This window comes from Macaca thibetana, chromosome 8 (assembly GCF_024542745.1).
Source record: "Macaca thibetana thibetana isolate TM-01 chromosome 8, ASM2454274v1, whole genome shotgun sequence".
Taxonomy (NCBI): Eukaryota; Metazoa; Chordata; class Mammalia; order Primates; family Cercopithecidae; genus Macaca; species Macaca thibetana.
The window spans coordinates 117,164,474-117,179,173 of NC_065585.1; the positions used below are offsets into that span (position 1 = coordinate 117,164,474).

Below are 14,700 nucleotides of genomic sequence, written 5' to 3' on the forward strand. Positions count from 1 at the left end.
CCCAGCAAGGAACAGTAATGAAATTAGTATAATTCCTCTTCTTCCACCTTTACCTCTACTACCCATTTTTTAGTTGATCATATCCTTTTTTTTTTATAGGTTCTCACTCTGTCACGCAGGCTGGAGTGCAGTGGCAGGATCCCAGCTCACTGCAACCTCCACCTCCTGGGTTCAAGTGATTCTTGTGCCTCAGCCTCCTGAGTAGCTGGGATTACAGGTATGTACCACCATGCCCGGCTTTTTTGTATTTTTAATAATAAAGACAGGGTCTCACCATGTTGGCCAGGCTGGTCTTAACTCCCGACCTCACGTGATCCACCTACCTTGGCCTCCCCCAGTGTTGGGCTTACAGACATGAGCCACCATGCCCAGCTGATATCCCCACTTAATATTTACTTTTCTCATTTTAGATATAGTTGTACTTCTCTTACTTGATTGTGGCAATAGCTACTGGATACAAATACTATTTCTTGATTTATTAAGATGATTAATTTTGATAAGAAATAAGGTAATATACTTGCCCTACCAATTATTTATTTATTTATTTAGAGACAGAGTCTTGTTCTGTCGCCCAGGCTGGAGTGCAGTGGCATTGGAGACCAGCCTGGGCAACACAGTGAAACACCATCTCTACAAAAAATACAAAAGGGCGTGGTGGTGCACGTCTGTAGTCCCAGCTACCCGGGAGGCTGAGGTGGGAGGACCACCTGAGCTCAGGGATTAAGGTGGCAGTGAACTGTGATTGCACCACTGCCTACTGCCCTTCAGCCTGGGTGATGGAGTAAGACTGTCTCAAAAATAAAATAAAAGAAAAAGAAAAAAGAAAAACAGGAACGATGCTGTGTTCTGCAATATGTTTTACTATTAATTATATTAAATTTTTGAGCATTGATTCCATAATACCACATCCAATTACAAGTAGTTTTGCCTGGTTTGGTCGTAATTTTAAAGCAAAAGAGGAGGCACAAACTCAAATGGTTACAGAAGGAAGGGGAGTTAGTGTAGTTGAGTTGTGCAGTGACTGTTGAGAGGCATTGTCATCCAATGACCAGATAAACTTGTCTACCAATAGGTCAGCACTTGGCTGCCAGTGGACAGAAAGAAGTAAGGATGAGAGGAGGGAAGAAGGGGAGACGAGGAGAGAGGTTTCTATTTTCTAGGCTGGGCACAGGGGTGGCTCATGCCTCTAATCCCAACATTTTGGGAGGTGGACACGCGAGGATCGCTTGAGCCCAGGAATTCAAGCTTAGCTTGGGCAACATCTCTACAAAAACTTTTTTAAAAAGTTAGCTGGGCATGGTAGCAGGTACCTGTAGTCCCAGCTACTTGGGAGGCTGAGATGAGAGGACTGGGCCCAAGAGGTTGAGGCTGCAGTGAGCCATGATCAGGCCACTGCATTACAGCCTGGGTGACAGAGTGAGACCCTGACTCAAAAAGCGATTATCATCATTGTATTTTCTTAAACTCACAGGATTCCTAGTGTGGCAGTCCAGCACATCCTAACCACTTTGCTCTGTGTTACTTAACAACTGTATTACCTGAGCAGTGAACCTTTTTAGGCATTGATAAGTCAAGTGTTGGGCAACAAAAGTTTGATACAGATTTGGGCTAACAAATTAACATTTTCAAAGATACTGTAAGAAAGCAAAATGGTGTTTGACAAACTCAAATTACGATGCTTCATTCTGTTAACTGCTAGGCAATCGATTTAGTGAATAGAGCAGAAATACATTTCAATTCTGAAGAGACAAATGTTGTTCTCCTTACAGAGTGACTCAGTGATGTGACCTTTGATAGAATGGTATTTAATAATTTGTCACTAGTGAATTCTACCAAACACTGAAGGAAGAAATTATACCAATTTTGTCCATATTCTTCAATAATACAGGAGAGGAAAATTCATTTTATGAGATCAGCGTTACACTAGACAGTGACATTAAAATATAAAAAAATTGTAGATCAGTATCCTTCATGAACATTGATGCAAACTACTCAACAAAACACTTGCAAAATGCAAAACTTAGCTGGGCGTACCCAAATGCCAACTGTGATGTCATTACTTACGTTGTACTACTTTATTGTATATTGTATGACTTTATTGTAGTACAATGTAAGTAATGACTTCACAGTTGGCATTTGTGTTACCCTCCATCATTGATTTCTCAAATATTTACTCGAGGGTCATAGTGAACAGTGGTTTGGGGCACACAATATCCTGTATTTGGTCCCTGATTTTATTTTTAATAATGAAGCTCTTCCAGTACAGAAAGATTCCCGTTTTTACATTCTTAAAAATACCCCATCATTGCTGCTCAAAACTTAACGATCACCCCCTAGTGGTTTCTTAAAATATATTTCTTAAAATACATCTTTTATTTGTAGAGATGGGGTCTTGGTTTGTTGCCCAGGCTGGTCTCAAGTGATCCTCCCACCTCAGCCTCCCAAAGTGCTGGGATTACAGGCATGACCCAATGCTCCCCACCATTGCCCTCTAGTGGGAAAGTCCTCGAAGAACTTGTTGCTATTCAGATTACAAAGGAGCATGAGTAGAACATTTGAAAAAACACAAATGTTAGCTTTTCCCCTTATGCCAGTTTGTTTGCCAAATTCCTTTTAGAGGAAACTAAGCTTTGTAGTGCCTTCTCTTTGATACACTGAGCTAGCAAGAGACTTATTAACGTTAAGCCTGTAAAGTGGGTGTTTCTTCATTCTAATACAGAGGTAAGAGGTTCCAGTCTAATACCACTATGGAATAAAATGTTGAGACAATCTCAGTTACAAACAGTATCTTTGGCATCTGAAAACACCTCAAGACCGCAGAATCACTAAGCATTTGATTAATACTAAAAGAGTTGTAATGTTTTGACCTCACGCATAATTACAAAATGAAGCAGGGTCATTTTTCAAGGCTTTTTTGGGGGGAAGAGGAGGTGCGTCAAACCCCCTTTTTAACCACAGTAAGACATACATGCAGAGCTTAAACTATCACCATCTGAACAGATAAGATACCAAAATACAGGTGCTCTCAAATGCACAAGTAAACTGACTTGATTCTTGACTACACTGCATATGCCTATCTTTTCCATCTTTTGGGCAGGGGGAGATGGGTTTGTTCTTCTGGAAGTGCACAATACTATCTACATTTGAATTTATGTGTGGTAAAGATGCTCAAGCAATATTCCCTTAGAAGGGTTTAAGTATCACTAAAAATTCTTTATCAGTACTGCATAGCTTTCCTATGTGCAATTTCTTAACACCTTACTCAAAAAATAGTCACACACTGAATCAAAGAAGCTGCTTTCCTATCTCTGGCTTTCTGTAGACATTTCTCTAACCAGCATAACTCACATTTAAGGCTTTAAAATTCTCTTCATTTTGAAAAGAGTGCATGGATGTATTTTTGAGACGGTGTCTTGTTGTGTCGCCCAGGCTGGAGTGCAGTCGCGCAATCCCGGCTCACTGTAACCTCCGCCTCCCGGGTTCAAGCCAATTCTCCTGCCTCACCTTCCGGAGTAGCTGGGATTAGACACGTGCTACCATCTGGCTGATTTTTTATATTTTTAGTAGAGACAGGGTTTCACCATGTTGGCCAGGCTGGTCTCGAACTCCTGACCTTAGGTGATTCACCCACCTTGGCCTCCCAAAGTGTTGGGATTACAGGCGTGAGCCACCGCGCCAGACTGGACGCATTTTTTTTTTTTTTTTTTCTTAAATCCCAAGAGACAGATGGCTGCACAGAAGCTTACCATCCAGCAGTTAATGGTTGCATAAACATGTATTTAGATAGGTTTATAAAATTCTTCTTCTTGCCCAGCCACTAAGTAAAGATTGAAAGAGGTTAATAGAATGAAAGTCCTTTTCCTACCACAATCTCTTCTAAAAGGTTAAGAGATGGAGTATGTGCATGTATTAGTGGCAAGAGAATAGGAAATACAAGCAACTTGACAAGACTAAGTTTATTCTAAGTATAATTTTTATTAATAAAAAGATTAACCATGGCCATGTAAAATGAGTGGCTGGGCTTAGAGTTTGCTACACCAATGAGATTAAAAAATTAATACTTGAGAATGTTAACAATAATTTATAATAGCATTCCTTGATAGAGGCATTTTAATTTTAGCAATTATTTCTCTTAAATATATAAACTAATCCTTAGTGTCATGGAGGAGAATCATCATAGCTACTGATCAATCAAAAAAGAATTTGAGAGCTGTTTAGTGGTGTTATCTCAAGACATACAACCAAACTGTAGGAAAATCTCCCAAAAAAGATCTGGAAAACTGTCCAGTCACAACACAGGAAGTCTATCACTGTCGGACACTTGTGACAGGGGAATATCCCACTTCCAAGTCAAGTGTGAAGAATAAATAACACAAATTAAGAATGTACCCAAGATCCCCAAATAAATTAGTAAAAGTGCCATTAAGAATTATCAGACATAGAATGTGTTCAAATACAAATTTGTTAAATCCAAGAGATACAGTAATTTTATTACATAAAATTTCTCCTGTGTGCTAAAAATGCTAACTTACAAGACATAATATTTGTAATAGAGGGAATCACGGTCGGCTCGTTGAATTCTTTTTCATTACTGAAGAATAGAACAATAGGTAGTGGACATAGAAGCACTCAGAGTCCTCTGAAATTCAAGGTTGTTACATTACGTTCAACCAAAATAAAACTACCATTCTCTAATAATATAAATGCCTGTTCATTTCACCTTTCAAAAATAAAGTCCATTTCTTCTCCATTAAAGCTTCTGCAAGACTGACAAAGGTACATTCTACCTATTAAAAATAGGAGCACTCTTCATCTTTGGATAATGTATCACTGCTTAGGGAAAATGTACTCATATACAGATTTTTGAGGCAGCTGTTGGAGTTCATTAAGCACTTTTTGAATGCTGTACCTTTAAAAATTTGTCTTTAATATAGCTTTGGAAAACCAAAAATAGAAGAAAAATATCTATGGTAAAGTATATTTCATTCTGATTTGATAGCAGTAAAATACAAAAAAAGTATTTAGTGCATTGTCGTCACTTGATGTTAGTTTTCTGCTATTTTATAAGACTGAATGACAAAAAAAGTTCTAACTTGTTAAAAATGTTGTATAAGTCTTTGACTAGTAAGGCAAAAATGAAATTAAGCACTGTAAAAAGTAGAAATTAAGTTCTACAAATTTGGTTCCCATTTACAACAATTTCATTAACAGATAATGAGTTAAATAGAGATACAACGTATCCAATACCCTTCATGATGACGGTAAATAGAAAAAAAACAACTAGTAGCATTTATAGATTGTGAAATCCTTAATAAAACCAATATATATTCAAAACATGTTCATAGAGAACCAATACCTCTCCTCCTGCATGTAAAAGAACACTTGTTAAAAATAATTAACAAAAATACCAATAAAACAATGAAAACCCATTTTGTTTCACTGTGCCCAAAGGTATGACACAAAATATTGGCTACAAGAGGTAGGTTAAAAAGAAAAAGAAAACCAGATTCTCCATTCTTTGTCACTTTTATTCAGTAGTAGGTTTTTTTTTTCCTTATTTTCAGTGCCAGACACGGCGAGGAGTGATTACAGCCAACTGTTATTAAAACATTTGTTCGCAACATATACCCCCTTTATACCACTGACCCCAAACTGACTCATTTTGTGTGCTTTCATTCTTTCTTTTTTTAATATACCACCACCAAGACCGGGTGGAGGGGGCAAGGGTAAGAGAGATGAAGGGGAGGAGTCCAGGAGGCCAGAAGAGGAGGAATGCTACAAGCCACAGTAAGAATGAGCTGTATTTAATTTAAAAAAAGGGGGAAGGGGTGTACCCCACAAATGATACAGTAATGAGGATACACAATTAAATCCCATAGCATGACTGAAGGCTTTCACTGTGTTTGACGTCATCACAATGGAAGGCATAAAAAGTGGAGTAAATCAATGTTGATACAGTCCAATCTAGTCCATTAGGCAAGATGGTGCAAGAAGTCATTTAAATTAAAAGTGCCCTACCCTTACCTAAATGGCTAGCAGACATGGAGAACACCACAGTGATGAATCCACAGAGCTTTCTCCATGTAGCTATAACAATGTGTTGTCGAATGGCACACTGTCAAACACTGGAAAGGGGCGCCACAATGGACCTCTCTCTTTTATAGGAACGAATGCTAGATTCAACTATCTCAACTAAGCAGGAAGTGGGTTCTTCTGCTAGGAATGCCAACCCTAATTCACTTTGTCTTGAAATATATACAGATTGTTTGTAGTAGCTACGGCAATGATATTTTCCTTGGGGTGCCAGGCTGTGTGAAGGATTTTCTTATTGAAGTCTAGGCTGTCAACACTTATTTCATCTTTCTTTCGCTTGCCACTTGCACAGACTTTGCGAGGCTTCAGAACCGTGCGAGGCTTATTGTTTTCCCGTGATGCTTCTAGGGTTATGTCTCGCTTTGTGTTTCTGTCAAACATTCTGAAGAAATTATTGTAAGATCCAGTCATGACAACGCTGTGAAAATAGACAGTACACTCAGTCAAACAAGCAGAACAAGAAATTGTTTTTAAGTAAAATGATTCAGTGATTAAACCATAGGAAACAGCTACTTCAAGCAGATTTAAAGTAAGGGACAGGGCTGTTGACATCAACTCAATCACCGGAATAAACCAAAATATGGTACTAATTAACTGAGTTTTCTGCTTATTATTCCTTTTCATGGCTACCAAAACTATCACCGAAGTTGACAGCATCCTCAAGTAAAACTTCTTAGTAGTGCAGAATTATCTTTGTTGAATAGCAACTACAGGTTATGTGATCAACCAGGTCAGGCAGCTTCTCAAAGGAGCAACTATCCGTGGAACTCACAGGTTCTAAAATGAAAGAACCCCGCATGAAGTAGCTGTAGCTGTTCACAAGAAACCAATGCTTTATCTTATGATTTACATTTTTTGGGTCAGGCACGGTGGCTCATGCCTGTAATCCCAGCACTTTGGGAGGCCGAGGCCGGCGGATCACGAGGTCAGGAGATTGAGACCATCCTGGCTAACACAGTGAAACCCTGCCTCTACTAAAAATACAAAAAAAGTAGCTGGGCGTGGTGGCGGGTGCCTGTAGTCCCAACTACTCGGGAGGCTGAGGCAGGAGAATGGCATGAACCCGGGAGGCAGAGCTTGCAGTGAGCCGAGATCTCACCACTGCACTCCAGCCTGGGCGACAGAGTAAGACTCCATCTCAAAACAAAACGACGACGACAAAAAAATACAAAAATTAGCCAGGCGTGGTGGCACGTGCCTGTAGTCCCAGCTACTCAGGAGGCTGAGGCCGGAGAATCGTTTGAACCTGGGAGGCGGAGATGCAGTGAGCCAAGATCGCACCACTGCACTCCAGCCTGGGTGAGAGTGAGACACTGTCTCATAAATAAATAAGTAAATAAATAAATAAACAATTATCTTCTCAGGGTGTTGTCTGGTTCAGATAATCACATTTAATAAAGGCTTATAATCTGCTCCTGAGAAGTGGTACATAATATGTGTGTGTGTGTGTGTATATATATATATATTTTTTGAGACAGGGTTTCACTCTGTCACCCAGTTTGGAATGTGGTGGCACAATCACAGCTCACCGCAACCACAACCTAGACCTCCTGGGCTAAGCAGTCCTTGCACTTCAGTCTCCTGAGTAGCTGTGACTACAGGCATACGCTGCCATGTCCAGATAATTTTTAAATAATTTGTAGAGATAGGGTCTTGCTACATTGCCCAGGCTGTAATATTTTATTAACAGAACATCATTTTACTTTCACCACTAAAAACATTTTAAGCAAATATTTGTAGAAGTATCAGTTTAAAGGGGTGGCAAAATTTTTAAGCTGCCCAAGACACTTCCCTGTCAGTTCTATTTGCCAGCCATTACTGCTCGACATTTATTAAGTATCCTCACAAACAAAACTTCCTAAGTTTGAAGCTCTTAATAATTTGGAAAGGGTCTGCTACCACTGCTTATCACATGGTTCAAATTATTATTGTAAATAAGGATTACAGGATACTGGGGAATTGTTCAAAGTAATACTTACATACAAAGGCCACCTACTGAGTACAAATGATTATCTATTTAGTAACGTCAATTCCCAAAGAACACTTGACGACAACTTTAATCAAACTCAAGGTAATGCATGCCCCTGAACATGACAAAACTGTATTTCTTTAAAAATGGCTCATGTAATTTAGACTGACATCCCCATATCATCTGTGTGTTTTAATGGGTTAGGACATTTAGTCTGTGGCTATTTGAAACTTTAAAAAGGTATCATTAGGTCAGCATTTCTGTGGTATTCCTGCCAAAAATGTATAGCCTGAATCTAATAACGAGGAAACATTCTGTAAAATAATTGGCCTGTGTTCTTCAAAATGCCAAGATCACAAAAGACAAGGAGAGACTGAGGAACTGTTTCAGAATAAAGGAGCCTAACAAGAGATGACAACTAAATGTTGGATACTGAACCAGACTGACTTTGTTCTGTGCCATAAAAGACACAGTTACAGTAACTGGTGAGTTTTAGTGGGTCTGCGGATTAGAGGGCAGTACTGCATCGCTGTGAATGTTGCTTTGGATGCTGCACTATGTTGGGAAGTGTTTTTGTCAGGAAATACTCATTCAAGAATTTAGGGTTATGGGCATCACATCTAGAGTAAACGGGGTATTTTCCCATGTAGCAGACAAGTTGTGTGTGTGAGCACGTGCGCATGTACCTATGTGGACAAATATAGCTATAAACAAACAGAGGATAGACCACGTGATACAGCAAACAGCAACAGGGGAACTTGGGTCAAGGCTGGCCAAGAGTTCTTTGTGTTATTCTAACAAATTTTCTCCAAGTTTGAAATAATTTAAAAAAATTTTTTAATATTAAGGAAAACAAATAGTTTCTTTCTGATAATAGAACATACAACTGCTAATAATCTGCTTAAACAATACAAGGAAGAACTAGTTGTAGCTGTGTGCCACACCCTAGTTCAGTATCTCTTTACTCTTCAAATTTGTTAATGTTTTTTTTTTTCTTCTTCCTTTTCCTTCTTTCTTCTTCCCTTTCCTTCTTTCTTGATGCCTCAGGTTTAGTAGTGGCACTCAAAGGCAATGTTTGCTACCAATAGAGCTCTACTAGTTTACTAGTAGTAATAGTTTACTAGTCCTCTCATCATGTCAAAAATCAGGTAATTTTAAAAGCCAGACGAAAGAAGACATTCTGTAAGTTCTATTATCCTTTGTAACACGTAACACCATGAAATCGGAATCATATTAAGCTCTGTGATAAAACTGTTGTTAAAGCATCTCTAATTACTTTAAAGGTCAGTTTAATTCCAAAAATTATGTTTTACTACTTTATGTTCTACTGGAACATAGTGGCAAATAGACAACTAAAAGACTCAAAGACTTACTTTATCTTTAAATAACGGTAACATTTTACTAAAAATGTATACTAAAAAGGAATTACACTACAGCAAAACTGGAAATTACAAAAAGCAAAGGAAAACTACTCCTAATATTTTAACCATATATATTATGGTTAACATCATACATAACATACATATGAAAGACCACTTCTATGAGGTGTTAATGTAGCATCTGGAAAACCTGGTGTCTCTAACAATTCAAATGAATTATCTGCCGCCCGAATGTTTCTAAAACAGTTTAATGGTAGAATAACAACCAAGCTGAAGCTTCACGGTTTTAATGGTTAGCATGTCAGAAATGTGATCTGGTTCATGTAAGAAAAAAAATTCTAGACGTTTAAATAATTTAGATTACCTAGAATTTGTGTACTTTTATATTTAATAGTGAAATACAATGCTTAATTTTTATCTGCCAGTACTGCCGTGCTATATCTAAGATTAGTAAATGTATTTCAAGGAATCCCTAGAGACAAATGAAGTTAGGACCTGGAATGAAATAATTTTCTTTTCTTTATAAAATTCATATTTGAGAGGTTTGACTTAAAATCAATTACCTGTCAGATCCATTCCAACAACATTCAAATTTGTCAAATATGCAGTCATTTTCATACAGTGAACAGAGTTTACTTCTGAGGTATTCATGCACCTGGGGAAAAAATACAAATATACTACACTGAAATTAGGAAAATGATTTAACAAGTCCGTCTTTTTAAAAAGAAAAAATGGGCATATACAGACACACAAACACACCTTTTAAACCTATTAATCTCAATCTTCTCAGTAACAATAAAGGCATTTTGTCCTTTTACAAAACACACAAGCCCTTCAGGGAGGCACATTTTCCTACTGGTATGACAAAGGAAAACTCCATCCTGGGCACGGCACACATAACCTTTATAAGCCTGAGTAAAACATTCAGGCCAAAAACACTTGAAAATGGCACAGTTAAGAGACTAATAAAAGAACATTACAGCAATATCTCAATATCACTATTCTTGGCTTTCAGTCCATTAACTACTGATAACAACACTGAAACTGTGCCTATTTCTTTCTTAAATACCATTTTCTGGGCATAAATTTGACTGAAGCCTCTATTTCCAATTATAAATGCACATGTATGCATAGTGTAACCATGCCTTGGTTTGATGATAAATTATATGGTTATCCTGGGCATATATTATTAAAAATTTGATAGTATCATATATTACTTATACAATGTCAAAAGCAAACAAAGCTGTGCCTCTGTTTTTTGAATTATACAATTCTGTATTTACTAATGTCAAAAAAGGATAAACTAGAAATAAATCTCATATTTAAAAAGTAGCCTGAGAAATATGACATATTTAAACATTAATATTAATTACAAAGAAAAGTTCCCAAGTATTTGTTGTAACTCAAAGGAAAAAAGAAATGTCTATATTTCACCCTCTTTTTTTAAGGAGCTACTTAACGAGAAATGACAGAAATGAGTAGGTACTTTCTAAATGCTTAAAATTCTCTATTCTATATGAAACAATCTAAACTTATTTCAGTGTCCATTTTAACTTTAAATATAGAGGAATGATTCAGGCCATGTCTCTGTGACATCAAGTGAAAATCTGTAATACAGAGGAATAGCAACTCATGTGGGGTCAGGACCAAAACTGAGCATGTAACACAAAAAAATCAGTAAGAAAAAAATACCCTTCAATCACACAAAACTTGGGAAGACGCTGGTACAAATTCAATAAAAATAGTTTTATCTATATAAGATACGTTTGCCTATAATGTGACTACTTTTAATCACTCAAATTGATTATAGGTAGAAAAGTAGCAAATCAGGTAAAATTAGGTAGATCATAATTTAGCAACATTTTAGAATGCATGTTACAGGGTTTCTCCCTATACATCAGTATGAAGCTAAGGTTCAAATCAATTCTCAATGGGAATGAAATGGTGGTGAGGGTAACTAGGAGATGTATCAATCTTGGCAGTTACACAAACATAAGTCTTTTTTCAGTATACATGAGGGATTGGTTCCAGGAACCCCAGGGATGCCCAAATCTGCAGCTAGCCCTGCGGAATCCACACATGAAGTTTTGGCTCTCCATATATTTGAGGGGTCTGCATCCCTCAAATACTGTATTTTCAAATGTGCATTGGTTGAAAAAAACAAAAAAATCTGTTCGAGTGAACCCATGCAGTTCAAATCCGTGTTGCTCAATAGTGAACTGTATTTTGAAAAGCAAAGCAGGATTTTGTCTTTTTGGCTTTTGTTTCAGTGCAGTATTTATTTTGAAATTTCACATATCAAAAACAATCTTGGTTTATGTTTGTCAGAGGATTTAAAAGTTTGAGAAACATACTTCCAAGTCTATTGAGAATATATAACATAAAGAAAGTGTATGTATAAAATAGAGTTAAGTGATTTCAACACTGCAGTCTAGGGCCTAGTACAGGTTTGTGCTGGCCCTCACCCTGTTCCAGACTGTGTACTTCATTCTCTTTTGTTTGATGTAGTGGACACAGATAAATAGTAGTGGCTGGCTGATAAGAGAATCAAGAACTGATACCCAACAACGGATAGGCAACTCCTAAAGCCACCTGCTAAGGCTTTCAAGCCCTTCTCCTTTAGCTGAAGACAACAGTTATCTGCCAAAAGGCAGAACACCAGTCCATTTGACTTGGCACACCAAGTTTAATCTCTAGTTGAACTACTCCCACAACCTGAGCAGATGCACCTCTACTAGGACTGGTCATTTTCCCCAATCCTCTTCCTGCCCAGACCTTAATGAGGGGTGCTCTTCCTTTCTCACTTTAAATGTACATAGCGGCAGGAAAAAAAAAATGTCAATACTGAACCAAATGGGTAAATCACACTTTAACTGCAAACTCAAGAGAAGACACAACCTATGTAAGTATACATACATTTAACATAAGGAAAAGCAACATACTCATAGATCTCTGAGGGAAAAGGCCTAATGGTGAACCAACACCATACAGGGATTAAAACCTAGTAACAAAATCCTTCTCTATAAACACTTCAAAGTAAACAGGGTATATGCTCATTGAAAGAAAAAACTGCAAATACCTGGTATGTTTCCACAGGCCTGTTTTCCATATTTAAGTCCCAAATTTTGACTGACAAATAGTCTCTAGTCATCATATATCGACCACTATGGCTGAATTTTACATCCGAAATAGAGGAGATGATTTCGGAAAAAAATGACCTGTTACTGGGATCTTCAGGTTCTTCAAACACTAAAAACAAAACAAAACAACACAAAAAGGGCAAGGTGTACAATATTCTGGCTTGGACAAAGCATTTCCTAAACAACCATTCACAAACTCCCTACAAGTGAGGTAAAATACCAGGCTAATAAAGAACTGAAAAACATCTGTCTGGCTAGTTTTCTCCTGAAAGCTTCTTAGGATAATTGAATATTGAAGTTGAAGATGTATAAGTATTCAGTATACTTCCACTCATGACTAATTTAGAACCAGACTCACCTGGGACTTATGACTTCAGTGCACCAGGTTTATTGGTATATTCCTGCAATATGCCTCACTCACTGCCTATATTCACCATGAGAAACACACCATCCTTGCCCATCCCAAATTCATACCAGGATTTTATTTTCTAGTAGCAAGGTAAAATTATTTTGCTAACAGGCATGTATCAATTTTCATGAGTTAATATTCAACAAGACAAGAATACTGTATCCTGAAGTTTTTAAACCAAAGTTGTTTTTGTTCTTTTAAGCCAAGGAAACCTCTTCTCAGAAGAAATCTTCCTAGGAAGCTCAAAATAGGAAGGGAGAATGGGAAAGAAAGGAGCAGCTCTACTTGAACACAAGGTTAGAGAGCCCAACCACAAGTTACCAAAGAACAGCAGCATTCCACGAGAAATACATTCCTTGTCTATATTATCAACAGACATGCCCCCCAAGAGAGCTTGACTATACGTGCTTCCAGGGAATAACCTGGAAGGCCTCATGAGGAGGTAGGCAGATTACCAAGGGTACAAGTGGCTCTGGACACACAGGTTTAAGACTTGTAAACCTCTGTAATTGTACTTATCACATCTGAGGCTTATTTCAGACAAACAGAATATGTAATCATTTTAAGGAAAGATACAATAAACTTACATTTAGAATGTCTATCACAGAGGGCAGATGCCCTCATGTCACATAGCCGAATAGTTCCTTTACTGCTGCTGTATACAAATGTGTTACAGCTGTTTGGATGAAATTCTGCTGCTGTAATCACCTCTGTCAGCTCTTCCATATTGGCAGGCTTGATATCCACAATGTCTAGATAACATTTTATTAAGGAATTTCCACTTAGAAAAAAGGGCAAATATAATTCTACATTTCTCAAACCTAAAACCCATTCACGGACCTAAGCAAAAGTATTAATTCTGAATTGTACTCCACTGTTTTTATGAGTATAAATTCCAAAGGGATTAAAACCTTTTTTTTAGACGGAGTCTCACTCTGTCACCCAGGGTGGAGTACAGTGGCACAATCTCGGGTCACTGTAGCCTCCGACTCCCAGGTTCAAGCGACTCTCCTGCATCAGCCTCCTGAGAAACTGGGATTACAGGCGCACACCACCACACCCAGCTAATTTTTAATTTTTTTTTCTATTTTTGGTAGAGACGGTGTTTCACTATATTGACCAGGCTGGTCTCGAACTGCTGACCTCATGATCCACCAGCCTCGCCTCGGCCTCCCAAAGTCACTGTGCCCGGCCTCAATAGAGTATTTTTATTGACCCAATCATGCATCATGACTTGAGTGAATTTCTTTTTCTAATCTTAATGAGACTATATATATATATATATATTTTTTTTTTTGAGACAGAGTTTCACTCTTGTTGCCCAGGCTGGAGTGTAATGACACAATCTCAGCTCACTGCAACCTCTGTCTCCCAGGTTGAAGCAATTCTCCTAACTCAACTGAGATTATAGGCATGCGCCACCACGCCCAGCTAATGTTTTGTATTTTTAGTAGAGATGGGGTTTCACCATGTTGGCCAGGCTGGTTTTGAACTACTGACCTTAGGTGATCCACCTGCCTTGACCTCCCAAAGTGCTGGGATTACAGGCTGAGTCACCGCGGTTGGCCGAGACTATTTTTACAATAAAAAATTCAAACACAATACTCCATAAATTTGATTACAAGAAAAAAAAATTTTTTTAGAGACAGGGTGTTACTCTGTCATCCAAGCTGGAGTGTAGAAGCAAGATCAAGCTCACTGTAACCTTGA

At 37.9% G+C, this 14,700-nt stretch overlaps 2 protein-coding genes across 4 annotated transcripts in view; both read right to left on the minus strand.

Annotated features, from left to right (window-relative positions):
• The window catches only part of BNIP3L (BCL2 interacting protein 3 like), a 295,477-nt gene that overhangs the window by 29,423 nt on the left and 251,354 nt on the right, over nt 1-14,700 (minus strand). The window lies entirely within an intron of this gene.
• Nucleotides 5,511-14,700, minus strand: part of PPP2R2A (protein phosphatase 2 regulatory subunit Balpha) — an 81,256-nt gene continuing 72,066 nt past the window's right edge. For all 3 annotated transcript variants that reach the window (XM_050802594.1, XM_050802595.1, XM_050802596.1), the window contains 4 exons: nt 13,578-13,742; nt 12,521-12,690; nt 10,005-10,096; nt 5,511-6,511 (listed from right to left, as the gene is read on the minus strand). In XM_050802594.1, coding sequence (XP_050658551.1) covers nt 6,232-6,511; nt 10,005-10,096; nt 12,521-12,690; nt 13,578-13,742 — 707 coding nt within the window. In that variant the 3' untranslated portion in view covers nt 5,511-6,231. The remainder of the gene's footprint in view (nt 6,512-10,004; nt 10,097-12,520; nt 12,691-13,577; nt 13,743-14,700) is intronic.